General features: G+C 34.7%; 1 protein-coding gene across 1 annotated transcript in view; it reads right to left on the bottom strand.

Moving 5' to 3' along the window:
• The window catches only part of DACH1 (dachshund family transcription factor 1), a 581,146-nt gene that overhangs the window by 35,258 nt on the left and 530,496 nt on the right, over positions 1–15,392 (bottom strand). The window contains exons 9-10 of the mRNA XM_006882713.1: positions 13,208–13,351; positions 12,624–12,692 (exon numbers count right to left, since the gene is read on the bottom strand). Of these exons, the coding sequence (XP_006882775.1) occupies positions 12,624–12,692; positions 13,208–13,351 (213 nt within the window). The remainder of the gene's footprint in view (positions 1–12,623; positions 12,693–13,207; positions 13,352–15,392) is intronic.

Here is a 15,392-nt window from a genome sequence, read left to right as displayed (position 1 = left end):
ACTCAACAGCAAATAACAACTACAGTAATATTTATAGAATAAGATGGCCACAACTTTCTCTCTTAGAAAACCTGCTGGTTTCAAAGTGCCAACTTTTTGTTAGCAGCTTAACCACTGTACCACCAGAACTTCTGTATAAGACTGTCTATACTCACAGAAAAAATTAGCTTTGTCATTTTCACAGGATAAAATTATCAGTGACAGAGGTGGTCTGTGGAGGTGAAGCCACTCACCAGGATTACAATAATCACAATAAGAACAAATGATAGTGTTGACACAAGTCTATGGTTCTAATACTTTTCACCTTATCGCTAGCCACTAAATAACCTTCAAGTTAATTTAATGCTATTGTAATCAAGTGCTTTAATAAATATCAATATGAATCTTAAAATTATATATTAGCAGTTGTTTTTTAACAGACTTATTACTTGTTCCTCTGACTTAATTGATTGATTTGTTGGTGGTTTGTTGTTGGTTTTTTTGGGGTTTTTTTTGTTTGTTTTTTTCTTATACTAGAGAAAAACTTGGGGGTGGGGGGAAACCCATAAATTAAAAGAGCAGTTACAGGGCCAGGAAATGAGTTTTGCCAACTGACAATGGCTTCTTACTTTCTTTTATTTCTACGGGAAATTCAACGTAGGTGTAATTGATATTATCATGTAGCTTAATATTTAAGTCAATTTTAGTGACTTTAAAAATTATCATGAGCGAAAAAAGACTGTTTTCAGGTAGGATGAGAGGCATAATGGAGTCATAGGGATTATAAGATCCTGAATTCGTCATCTTATTTCCAGCACTCTGCATTTGTCTGCATCAAATATGAAATACACTTGGTCTGAAAACCAATAAAGATAAAATATATGTAAAAGCCTTGCAGATAGACCTTGAAGTCCTGTGGCATGAGCGTTCATTAATGCTCACCTTTATAATAATCTTAAACGTTGCTGCTTCAGAACAAATACATCCATTAACATATCACCAATTCCATCAGCAGTGCTGGTGGCATAGTGTATAATGCTTCCGGCTGCTAACTGAGGGTCAAATCCACTAATTGGGAAAAAGAGGAGCAGCCTCCTTGCATAATGATATATCGCCTTTGAAACTTGATGGATGGTCACTGTGAGTTGCAACTGACTCAGTGGCAGTGGATATGCTGCTGTTGTTTTTTTCATTTCTCTGCTCTCTCCTCACACTTCTTAGTTGTCTTGAATATGTACTAGCTGATATTTGATGAAAGCTAGACAAGCCTCTTGGTTTTCACCATGATCTCCTAGTTTGTGAGAGGAACAATTCCTGCTGAATTTTGACAGCAGGCCAATTGACAAGTTGAGTTGGTTCCGTTGCTTCTATTAGAAAATGCTGCCATTCAATCAAGTTGCCAATAGTAATAATAGTATGTGAATTGTAGGAGACTAATTTCTTTGAATGAACTAAGATACTTCCAACCTAAGAACCATTTATCAAATAATTTAACACACTGATTTTTCTCATGCATACTCTTTAGTTGTTCAGTACTGAACTCTTAGAAAATACTATTGCCACTTTTAATAAATAACTAGTTCTCTATAAATTTTACTTCTTTAAATAAGTATAGTTACTTATCAAAATGTCTTTCAACCAATGAGGAAAGAAAATGGAAGTTTCTGGTATTTTAAGTGTTACTGTTGTTAAAATGAAACTGAATGCTAGATAATGTGTTTGTTTTTCAGCTGTTGTAAATCTAAAGAGATTTTGTGAATACTTCAATTATGAAAACATTTAAAACATACAAACTTGTGCAATTTTTATTTTAATGAAGATGAGAAGTTCATTAAAGAAGATAAATATTTCATTAGATGTTAAATAAAACAAAGAGATTTTTTGGCTTCTCTCAGCATAAAATTCCTTTGAAAGATTAATTAATACATGCAAATTATGCAAATTAGACCCATGCAAATATTTTATGAAGACAATTAAGGGAACCATTAATTACTGCTTTTTTTGCTTCAGTGAGATTCATTCATTTAATTTTAATTTCACTTTAACTGTTTTGATGTATAATCTTGCAGCTAAGAACTTTATCTTTCCTGGTGGGTCACTTAAACTTATAAATTTCATCAAGTGAGCAGCACAGAAATCTGTAAAGATATTCTCTGGACTATGTTTAGTATCAAGAGAGATTTCTGACACAATGCACTCCCAGAAACAGGGAAACTGGAAGGGAATGTGAGCTCATTCTTGGACAAGGTTCAACTGCTGGAAAAGCAATTAATTTGCTTTGGCTGTGCTAATATAGGGGAATTAGAAAGTGTGACACAAGACAAATAGAAATAATTAGTTCTCCAAAATGATGTTCTCATTAATATGGTTCGAACAGTAGAAATAAAAAACATTATTGTGGCATGTCTGTCTTCTGTCTCTAGCCGTGGGAGGTGGAATAATACACCATAAGCATTTTCACAATTACAGTTAAAATGATGATGTTTTATTTTTTCCCGGAAGAAGAATTTATATCAAAGGTTATTATATATCTCAATTGTCTAAACATATACAAACTGTGAAAATTTATGACATAATTCATATAATCATGTACTTGGGTACTATTATTTGCAAATGCAAATTCTCTATTTTAATCAACAGACTGAAAAAGAAATGGAAATTCTTTCTCCCATGACATGCTCGTGGTTTTGAATCACTAACCTTTCAATAAGCAGGCAAGCACATAACCATTGTGCCACCATGGCTCTTTTTCATAAATTAAATATTTTCATAGTACTCTTAGACCTTTTAAAACATATCGTTTCATCAAAAAAATGGGTTTATGCTTTATCTAGGGAACTCTGGTGGGACAGTCTGCCGAAAGTTGTACTTTTAGCTCAAAGGCTATGCTTTTTTGCTGATTTTCATGCACTGGAGGAGAAAGAGCAGCAATCTCTTCCCATGTGATTCGCAGCCTTGAAACCCCTGGAAGGGTGAGTTATGAATCCGTTCTGACTCCTTTGACAATGAGAGGGACATTTTATCTTGAATGTACATTAAAGATTGTCTTAGATGCTCCTGTTATTTCCCTAAGGATGGATCCAAAACAAGAAAGTGGGCTTGAAATATGAATGCCTTAAGTAAGCACTAATCTTCATTACTAAAGGTAAGTTTCTTCAGCTTTTGTGAGCATTATGCACATTTTCAAGTCTCATGATCTTCAGTGAGCAAGTTAATTGGATATAATGCTCAATAGCTTTTCCTTCACTGATGACAAAGGTAATAGAACTCTCAGAGTGAAAATGCACTTTATTCCTTAAATTGGAAATAATATACAATCTAGAGAATGAATTCTTTTTTACCATAATTTAAAAATAAAATTGACCAACTGTTATCCATAAGTATAATTACAGAAGAGTAAAATGACAGAGGCAGAAGTGTCTTTTTGTTCTTTGTACTTCTCTTAGCCTTGTTAACTAGTTGCTAGGAACTACCATGATATCTATCACCTCTGTTAGCTGTTGAACATTAAAAATATCTTTTAAGAAAAGATCTTATACTACAACTTTCTTCTTTAAGAAGGTTGTTTCCTATCATTCATCAGTAAAGGTAAAGTTTTGTAAATGTCTTTCTGTTATTTACACTGTTCTCTCTAGATTTATGTTATGGTGTCTATAATTAGGATCCTTTGTGAATTTCATTAATACATTCTATGTAATCACTTGCTCACATCACTAATTATAATGTTAAATAAAAACAAATCTACCATTGACATTAGGGTCCTTGCTAATAATCTTTCCAGATTTATATTTCTAATTGTTCTCTGATTATAGGTCTTCAAACAGTGTTCTAGACAAATTAGAAATGTGATGACAAACCAATTTAATTCCATGTTTTTTTAGATTGTGTTTTAGTGAAAAACATTATCATATCTTATTACTAACAGCTCTGGTTTAATATTTAATAGTAATTTGGTCACACAATGAGTATGATCTCCTTTCTAAGGTTCTAATTCCCATCCATTTTCCCGATTTTCCTAGATAAAAGTAATTTCTGCATTCTCTACATTTCCACTGTACTTTCCAAATTATATTGTCTTTACCAAACTATAGTAAACTAAGCTTTATCACTTATTTTGTCCTAATTTACTTTGCCTGAGTTTTAGATCCATCATTTGTCTGTAAATCTGTCAGTCTGTCATGCTGTCATAGCCTTAGTGTTGCTATGATTTGGGATGTCACAAGTATTGTAAATAGTTAAAGGGTCAATAATAGTGAACAGGCTTCAGAAAAATTTCTCAGACACAAGTAAAGCCTAGTGATCTCCTTGTGAAAACTAGCAAATGAAAACATTCATATGAGAAAAGAACATAACTCTAGAAGTTGATCTCCCTAGGTTGGAAGGTACTCTGTATAATAACAAGAACAATGGGCCCATATCAGCAACCATGAAGATATGTAAGACTGAACTGTATTTCATTACAGTATATATAACATTGTCATCGATCAGCTGATTCAATGGCAAACAAGAACAGTATTTTGTACAATGGAGTACAAATCCAAGTAACATCACAAAGCCTCATGTTATGTCAATGTAATCTCATAACGATGCTGATTATGCTTTTTTAGTAATACCAGGTGCTCAGAAAACTAAATCTATGGAAATAATACCATGAAATAAATTTAAGTAAGGATCATTATAATGAATTGGATTAACAAGTTGCTAGTTTAATCAACCTCATACTTAATAATATGCACTGTTTAACTTAATGTACAACTAGCTTAGATTACATAAGGCATTCAGACAAAGCCTGGAAGAGGTCTTCATGACTTGGAATTTAAGCAAACTTGTTTATATTTAAATTAAAAACTTTTATATACATTTTAAAATTAGAAAAATGTTTACACTGGATTTTTAAGAAAAACTTATATCCTAAAATTCTGTAAAATATTAAAAAAAATGGTTGTTTTTGAGAGTTTTCTATTTCATATGAATGTGAATTGTCCAGTTAAATGAATAATTAACAAAAACCTGTGATAACTATGGGACAATGTCTTGCTTATCAATTACTAACTGAAATCAATATCATCTCTTGTTGAACTAAATCACAGTTGTCTTAAATTGATTAGATTTGTTTAAAAGCTGTGAAACTCTAGAAACCAGTGCCAAAAGAAAGGGAGTGAGCTTACTATTCTTTTGTTCATAGTTATATAATGCTATTATTTTATTTTTTTATGAAGATACATAGATTGATTCAATCCCTATCATGATGGATAGTTTAAACCTACCAGCCGCTCTTCAAGAAAGATGAGGTCATCTCCTCCCTTGAGATATACAACTTATGCTAACCTGTGGAAGGCTACCACGATTCTGAATTGACTTTGATATCTGTAATCTATAAATAGTAGCCAATACGTATATAGTGGAGACAGCAGAGGTACCTTCCCATTCATTCATTCATTCATTCATTCATTCATTCATTTTAAAAGAAAGTCTTCTTGCCAACTCTTTAAATATAAATGAAAACATTTTTTAAAAATGGAAAACTAGTAAGCTAAGTTAAAACAAAATCTTATAAATTCTGCAGCCACTATATTATGGGACTATATCAACACTGTTTCCAAATACAGACCAATTTTACAAAAAAATGAAAGTTATATATTAAAGTAATAATAGCTTCAGTGTTTACTAGTTGCCAGGCACTGTAGTAAACGTTTTAATTCATACTAATAAAATTTGATACTAACAGCTAAAATGTAATTGTGTGCATACTATTGTGCAGGATTGGCTAAATGCTTAAGAAGGATAATGTTATCCAATCCTGAGAAAAATCCTATGAAGTTAAGCAACTGCTTAAAAATAAAAAAAGAAAGAAAACTGTCATATGAATGCAAAATTTACAGACTTCTGTTGTTGTATGTTGTCAAGTTGAAATCAATTCATCAATGACACTCCAGAGGGTTTTTGGAAGCATTAAATCACATTGGAAGAGAACACCTCTCTTTTCCCCCACAAAGCAGCTTGTGGATCTGAACCATATGCATTTAAGACTGTAGCACTTTTTACTTCTAAAAAACCAGAGCTCCATAACTGCTTACAGACCTGTGGTGTTAGCTTGAAAGTTGGATTTTCTAGCCATTACTTTGGCCTCCTCTGGTCTCCAGCTATCTTAACTTCAGAAATATGGTCATGCAAATTATCAACAGCTGTGGGACTAGGATAAGAGAGACTGTCCTTGCCACACTAAGAAGCAAGACTTGAGCGAAACTGGAGCAAGACCCTCCTAAAAGTAAGATCTTGGTGTTAACAGCCTACTGATGGTGGTGGAGAGACTGTGGCATTGCTGCATAGAAACTTCAGGTAGGTATACCCAGAAGAGCCTTGGGATAAAGGGCACCATTAAAGGTTTTGCTGCTCTTGCTAGAAGATGGAAGGAAAAGTTGACTGCTGAACTGAAACCAGAACCTAGACTAATTGTGCCTTGGACTAGACTAGTATTGGGTGATATTCTTTGCTTCCCTTACTTTAAAACTCTTTCCTAATAAATCTTACTCTTGGTACAAGAACTGTGAGTAAAGTCTGTGAATCAACAATTTATGTTGAACCCAATGATTAGTGGAAATAGGTACAGGAACATGGGTGCATGTGTGTCTGATTTAATAGATATTTGTTTGATACCATTATAAATATTATTGATGAGGAATGTTCCCTTTTATGAAGAAGGTAGAAGTCAGACTCAGCCACACCTACATCTGCTCCTTTTGCCACATTCCTAGTAATTTTTAACTGTCAAAGACCCAAAAGAATTCATACACTTGATGGACTATCAAGTCTTATTTTAAAGCATTAAGAAAGAGAAACACGCATAAAATATATGATAGCAAAAGAAAGGAGCAAGAAATAAAAAAGGTGCACAAGAATGAATGCTTTCTTAGAGATACTTTTAAAATTTATGTAAGATTTAAATTTAAATAATATTTAAATTTAAATTTAATTTTGATTGAAATTAGATTTAAATTTAAACTTAATGTTTAAATTTATGTAAGAGTTAAAGATGTTTTTAAATTAAAGTAAGATTTATGTTATTGTTTCTATGTTTTGTTTAGCTGGTTCTGACCCACAGAAACTATATTTAACAGAACCAAACACTGTCCAGTTTTGAGTTTTCTTCATGAATGTTGCTATGATTATTTTTTTCTTCTTTTTTAAATCTTAAAAGTGTTGAGCTGCTATAAGTTCAAACCCAATCAGTTGTTTTGCATAAGAGAGATGATTCATTCTGCTCCCATCAGAAACCATACATGGCAATCCTATACTGTCCTACAGGGCTACTATGATTTGGAATTTACTTCAAAGCAGTGAGACTTTGGTACTGAAACATGTACTTAAAAATACATAAAAAGGTTATTCCAATTTCATAGGTGATATCAAAACTGGATGTCTATCTGGTGTTTTAAATGTACTATAAATTCACAGAATGCTAATTACAGGGATCTTTCTGAAAAAGATGAATCTTTCTAAGAGTCTGTAGGTGGTACATAAACTTTGAATGTGCTCAGGTGCTGACTGCAAGGTGGAAGTCTTATTTCACCCAGAGGCAGCTCAATAGAAAGGCCTGGTGATCTGCTTTTAAAAATCAGTCATTGAAAGCCCTATTGTGTGTGCAGTTCTACTCTCGACACATGGGGTTCCCAGGGACCCTTATCAACTCAATATCATCTGATAAGATGAGCCTTTAAATATGAACTAGACGTCCATAAACAATATGTGGATGTCTAGAAACATGGTATAGAAAGATTTTCTATATTTCATTGGAAAATACTTGGTTTTGTACTATTTGAGTCATGGGTACTTTCAAGTAAAGGCCAGATTCTGCAAGCATCATCTGTAGATATCTTAAGATGTCAGAGAGACTCTGGTTAAAATAAAATTAATACTGATTTTTAAAATCACTTTTTAGTTTAAGAAGAGAGGTTTTTGGTTGTTTTTTTTTTAGTTCAGTAAGTATTCAAATTCTATTTTTAAGAAGAACATACAAGACATATTGGAAATTGCATAAAATATAAAGATGAGTAATAATTTGTAGCTTGTCATGTTATATTTCACATCTATATATTGATCAGCTAAATAATATACAGTGATGATTTAACCATTTGAAATTATACAAATCAGAAATTATTAAGTGAGATTAATATACATTAAACCAAAAACTAAAGTGCTATTTTGTGCCAATGCTATGTTAAACTGAATATAAATTGAAAATAAACATCAGTTTATATTCACAGAAATCAAATCTAATTCAAAAATTGGGAAATGAGATATTAGCAATGCACTCAAGAAAAATAAAAAAAAATATAAGTGCAACTATTAGAAAGATTTGTTTTTGTAACTACTGAACTTACAATTCTGAGTTCTCTACCTGGAATCATATTGGTCTTGCTCTCATTCTATCAATCTCTAAACTCAGTCTGTCAGAATTGTCAGAGCAATAAGGATCCTGAATCTACAAAGATCGAAGCAACGTGGGTCCTGATTTTGTACAGCATTTATGTTTTGTATAGTTGGGGGCTGACGTAGAGCTGATCCTCCAGTGCCGTTGCAGAATGGGATGCTGTAAATTGCCTGGGAAAAGACTGTCCATCTACGCTCTACGTAGCTCCTGATGGATTAAAACTGCCAACTTTAGGATCAGCAGTGCAACTACCTATGGACTGTGCTACTTGAGCATGGACTAAAGATGTTGTTGTTGTTGTTATGTGCCATTGAGTTGCTTGCGACTCGTAGCGACCCTATGTACAACAGCCCTAAACTCCGCTCTGTCCTGTGTCAGTCGCACTGTCTCTGACACTCCCATTCCAATTATCCCAGTCACTGAATCAATCCACCTCATAGAGGGCCTTCCCCTCCTGTGCTGTCCCTCCACCCTCCCAAGCATGATGTCCTTCTCCAAGGACCGGTCTCTCCTCACAACATGTCCAAAGTATGTTAGACGGAGCCTCAGAATCCTTGCCTCCACGGAGCCACCCGGTTTAGCATCAGAGTTGGACAACGACCAAGGAGGATAGAAGGAGAATTGATGCCTTTAAGCTGTGGACTAAAGATAACATTTATTAATTATAAAAGTGTTCAAACTAAGTCCACGGTATGATAAGCCTAAAAATATTGGTCTATATTTCTCAATTAAGTGTATTTTTAGAATAGAGGATCATTTGAGTTTTGCTTGAATTGGTAGGCAAAAAATAATATAAAAAATATTAACCTGGGTTTGGGGACAATAGAGATCTAATGGGAAGAGAGAACCCTTGTTTGTGTTGATCTTGACAGTATTATGAAGCTGTGGGTTTGGTCCATTATTCCAAAATGCACACTGCAAACCTCTTCACAAATTAGTAATCCATCCTGGATCTTTCTTATTTGCCTTTCTCACTTTTGGGTGTATTAGTTTTTAACTAAATACAGTCTTTTTATCCTTATTTCTTCTCTTTACAGTTAATTTTCTTCTGTTCACTAACTTATTAATATATTGTTGTTGTTGTTAGGTGCTGTTGAGTTGCCTATGACTCATAGCGACTCTATGTACAACAGCACTGAACTCTGCCCTATCCTGTGCCATTCAATACATTATTTTAGTTTTTTTAAAAAAACACAACCTTCAAATTGGAAGGATTTATTTAATAAGGTTAGAGTAGAAAAAAAAACTGATACATTTGCTCAGATATTTTAAGAGTCTGGGCTTACTTTAAAGCCAACTAACCACTGAGTTGTTTCGACTCACAATGTCCCATGTATGTGACATTAAAACTGTACTCCACATGGTTTTCAGTAAGTACCACACCTTTCCTCCAGAGTACCTCTCCTGTATTTAGACTTCCCTCAGCTTTTGAATTAGAAGTTAATTGTGCTAACCATGTGCACCCTCTACCCTCAAGGATTCTCGGATCATTTCAACTGCTGGTGAAATACTTTCCCAAAGCCTAACACTCCAAAATATATACTCATCTGTCAATTATCATGACAGAAATGCTAACTCCTCAAATAAGTATGTAAAAAAAGTAGAACATTGTTGTTTATACAAGTTAGACCTTGAGAAATAGTTTTCAAAATTGGTAGGCTGCGTGAATCAATGATGTGGGTAAAATTTCACAGTATAATTAAATCAAAGCAATAAAAAATGATAATTTATACTTGGCTTTAAAATTCTCTGGGTAATTGTTATACAACATTCTTTTCCCGAACCATAAAGCTGCTTGGGTGGATTTTCTGACTTATCCAAGAGTGCTCTCTCATGAGCAAAAGGAGGATAAGGCATAATTGAATTTTTCTTTCTGAATCAGCAGGTTACAGCATTACAAATCGAGAGTTTCCAATATTTCAGCCACATGTATGACAATTTTTTTCATAAGCTCCAGCTTATATACAGGAATGTATTGTCCATATTTTCTATAATGAACGTGACAATAGGCTTGAACATGGCAGAGCCTATGAGGATGGTATGATAGGACAAGGTTTCCATCTGTTGTTCAGTGCTTGTTATGGGTTGTAGTCAACTTGAGGGCACCTAGCAGCAGCAATGAAAACAATGTTCCCAACTTCAAAAATCTCTCTTTGTGACTCTGTAGCTGGGATAAGTTATTCTGATCACCTTGAAGATTATGTGAATATTGGATTATTTCTATACTACACCTATGTACTGGTGCTCTGGTGGCCTAGTGGCAAGACGCTCTGCCTTGCAATCCCAAAGGATTGTAGTTTAAGGCCACCAGATGCTCTGTGGGAGAAGAATGGGTAACCGACTACAGTGCAATATACTGCCTCTGAAAACCCGCTGGAGAGTAAGCTGTGGGTCGGTTCTGACTCGACAGTACACAACAACAACAACAACCTGCTTACTGAGGCTAAGGCACTTTCATAGTTCATTCTGGACATTATTTAAGTTAACACATGAATATCACTCTTTATTCACACCCTAAAGTTGATGTTTACACTGGATTTATTGAGGTTAGCTTGTGTTATTGAGGTTAGCTTGTGTTAGATTGTGTTATAATTGCAAAGGCATCTGAGAAGGAAAACTAATTTTTTTTCTTTTTTATTGTTTTCCATGGAGTCAGAAGAGACTCATAGCTGACCCTGTGTGTCAGCTGTCATTACATAGGATGACATTGCCCTTCTGTCTCCCACAAAGCATCTGGTGGATTCAAACTGCCTACCTCTGCATTGGCAGCACAACTCCTTACCACTAACATATAATCTTTATGAGACATACTCCAGAAATCCTATCATTTTAATGAAGTACATGTTTAGAAAATGTGCTGAAATATTTAAGACTCTGAAAACTTGGGTCCTAACTACTGCTCAAATGCATATAGTGTCTCCTCTCATGGGATTACTGACTCTGAAAAGCCACTGGACAGTCAGCTGCGGGTTGGTTACAACTCAACGGTATACAACAACAAACCTCTCATGATAACATGATATTCTGGTGGCCTAGTGGCAAGAAGCTGTGCTGCAATTGCAAAGGCTTGCAGTCTGAGGCCACCAGCAGCTCTGAGGGACAAGGATCGGCAATCTTCCTCCTATTGGATTAACTGCTTCAGAAAACCCACCAGAGGGTCAGGTATGGTTTGGTTCTAACTCTATGGTTCGCTACAACAACAACAATTTAAAACAATGCTTACCGTAGCATCAGGCTAAATAAATATAGGTCAAGAAAGAAAATAATTTTTTAAAATGGTTCTGCAAATTTCTCTTTAGTGCCTATGACATGAAATACTTTAGAAAAGTATGTGTCCTTTATGCTATGAATGACACTTCTAGCTTCTAGACCTGGCTGAATAACACAAACACTGCTAAACACTATCCTAAAAGATAAAGTGATTGAAAGGATTATGGCAGTAAATCATTTAGGCTTTCTTCTGTAGGATTTATCTTCATTTAAAGTAGAAAACGAATGCACTCTTTGCTGTTTAGTATTCACATTGTTAGGTGCAGTTTATTGTCTAGAATAGACATTAGATCATAAATGCAACCTTCAGATTTTGTTCTTTCCTAACAGCATGGTCTCGGCAATATACATATTTAGCTCTTTGGAGTGTTTCCTATAACTCCCTTTAGTATTCTACATATGATGTTGCTCAGCAGATTTGTGTTATTAAAATGTATATAATGGCATATGGAACATTTGGAAAAGTCACATAGGGACTAAACAATCTTATTTATTGTTAACATTCAACTTGTCTCTTTGGCACACACCTTGCTGTAGCTGTCACAAGAAATAACTGATACATTTTTAAGTTTTAAGAACCACCTATCTGATTAAACCGTCATTTTATGTCTAATGTACAGAACGTATAAACTCTTCCTGCTTAGAGAGTGCTGCTAGTATTCAATAAAACACATTTACTGTGTCCAAGATTAAATCATACATTGTTTAAAATTAATTATTCCTTTTTAATTGCATTGTATAAACAGAAATGACCTGCTAATTTAAAAAAAATCTATCAGCACAAAATGAATTCACTCCTATAAACAAGCAAGATGAACTTGACCTTGTTTGAACTTGTTTTGATGTGGCCCAGATGGTAGGCTACATGCTTGAATAGCAGGCTAAAGCTGAGGAAAAACTCATAGAGCAAGATCTAGATTTATAGCCTTTTGCAAATTCCTACCTTGTATTGTCCTTTCAGCATCTGTTCTGCCGCCACTGCGGTCAGCTTCTATCTCTGGGGTCAGGGAGTCTAAAAGCACAGAGAGGTAAGAGTGACACATATTTCATTTGATTCCTATTGTCCTTTTTAAAAAGAGCAACCTGTTACATTGGCATTGAATTAAAATAAAATAAATCTTTATCACCCTTTAAAGGTTGAGCAAAGACTATAACCATAAGCAGTTGAGAAAGACTTGAGGAAAAGAAAAATAAAAAGAGCAACACAAAACTGTTCTTAAAAATGGGATGAGAGGTAGAGGGAAGTTCTCAGATTAATATTTTATCCTGTTGGGGTACAGACAGATTTGCTTAAGTGGAGAAGCAATGTCAGCACCTGGAAAGTGGGGTAAAGAATCAAGTGTGGAATGACTTGAGGAAAGAAAGTATTTCTTCTCATCATCTGTTCAGCTGCAAGTACAGTTTAATGAATCACAGGAAATAGAAATACATAAAACCACAAACACATGTCTAAATTGTCCTTGGAGTATTACAAAGAACGTTAGGTACCCATGCATCTAATATATCTAATAATATATGCCCGCTTACCATTTAAGACCCGGAGACTGTCTGTCGAAGCTGCCTGTTTAAGCGTTTGCTCTGCCTGCTCACGCCGTTTTGTCTCAAACTCAAGGGCTTCCTGCAATTTTCTCTTTGCCTTCTTCTCCTTCTTTAGCCTTTTTTGAACTATGGCTAGAAAGGAGAATATGTATATAATGACTTTTTAAATTGCTACAAAATTACAAATAGCCTCTGCTTTGCATGTTAATCTAAACACACACACACACACACACACACACACACACACACCCCGCCACCTTGTTGGAGCAAATTTTTCTGCACAAAGCAAATAAATCAAACAAATTTTTTTCTCTGAAATAAATCCTAGTACAATGTTCAAGTAGTTAAATTGTATTTCAGTCTTCACCTATATAAGAAAGAATTTAATTGCCATAAGTAGAAATAAATTAAGTGAAAAACTATGATAGAAGGAGAGTTGATGCCTTTGAGTTGTGGTGCTGGAGAAGATTGTTGAATATACCATGGACTGCTAGGAGAACAAAGAACTTCATCCTAGAGAGAGTGAAACCAGGCTACTCCTTGGAGGAAAGGATTCTGAAGCTCCATCTGACATACTTCGGACATGTTGCAAGGAGGGAGTAGTTCCTAGAGAGGGAAATTATGCTTGGGGAGTGGAGGGACAGCTCAAGAGAGGAAGACCCTCAATGAGACAGATTGGCTCACTGACTGAGGTAATGGGGTAGGTGTGTCAGAGACAGTAAGTGTGACTCAGAACAGAGCAGGGTTCAGAGTTGTTGTATGTAGGATCACAAACAACTTGACAGCACATAACAGTAACAACATTTTTGTAATTACATATTTTTTAAACACGTTCATTGCTCTGACTCAAGTCAGAGTTGACTCTTAGCTGACCCTTCAGCTCCTTTCCTCTGATAGGTTGTTATGTAGCTTTGAGTGGAGCAGAAATGACCCTCAGCTGAACCTCCCTGAGTTTTTGGAAGCTGTACATCCTAACAGAGGAGACTGCTCATCTTTCTCTGACGAAGCTGCTAGTGGATTTGAACCCCACCTTTAGGTTGACAATCCCCACTCATTAAGTCAAAAGAACTCCCTGCCACCAGCAATAGTCATTGGTCAAGTAAACCAGATTAAATAAATTAAGCAATTTAGTACTTTGTCCTTGAATCATGAGGCAGATTAGCACAAACTATGTAAACTTGACTCTTGATGGGGTTTTTGTTTTGTTTTTTAATGGCTCATCTTGTTATTTTTCTTTTTTTTTACTTTTTTTGGTTTTTTTGGTTTTTAAATTTATTATTAATTTCAACGAAAAGTTACAGACTTTGGGTAAAAGAAAGATCTGGTGGCCTAGTGGGAAAGAAAGAGCTGTACTGCCACCAGAGGCACATTTTTCTAATCCACACATTGTTGTTCTGTGGGACATCTCTTCCTGTGTGATTCAGTGCATCTGAAAACCCAGTTGAGGTCTAGTTAAGGGTTGGCTCTAACTCAAAGGTACACAACAACATAACGAAGAAAGAGAACTGGAGGGGCAACTATGAGTCTGTTCTGATTTTAGAGCAATGAGAGAGAACGAGAGAGAGAATTTTCAGAAAGTGAACTCTGACCCATAGGTGATCCTCTCTCCTGATGTACGGCACCATAAAAAATGGTGGGTCAGTTGAGTCCTTTCTGACTGATAACTTTGATGAACAAATGGAACATTTCCTGTACTAAGGTTTTTGCTAAGAAGTTTCAAAACTATTATATTAGGTGTTTAGGAATTCTTTCTTAAAATCTTAGAAAATAAAACAAATACTGTATGTAATGATAGAAAACATGTGGAATGATGTTTTAACATGTCTATGACAAACTTTTTCTGAAGGAGAATATTACAATTTGCTTAGAGATGATGCTTTTGTCACAAAAATTTTGCATGTACTAAAAGATATCTTAATAAAATAATTCTATTTTTTCTTTATAGGAATCGAGTGGAATACACAAGCTCAAATCGTTAACAATCTCAATCTCCTTATGTACTCCTTTCCTAAAGTTGAACCATAAAGTGTTTCCTTGCTCTGTTTGGATGACTGCTTCCTGGTCCAAGTATTTTCTTTATATACTAATAGAGATTATTTTATCTTGAAAATATTTTACTTCAAAATAGATCTTGGAATGGGCTTTTTAATAATAGATTAATATAGCTGCTCTT

Source organism: Elephantulus edwardii, unplaced genomic scaffold (assembly GCF_000299155.1).
Source record: "Elephantulus edwardii isolate Elephantulus edwardi_28Jun2011 unplaced genomic scaffold, EleEdw1.0 scaffold00023, whole genome shotgun sequence".
NCBI classification, from domain to species: Eukaryota; Metazoa; Chordata; class Mammalia; order Macroscelidea; family Macroscelididae; genus Elephantulus; species Elephantulus edwardii.
Note: the sequence above shows the minus strand (reverse complement) of the source record. Positions and strands in the feature narration are given on the sequence as shown.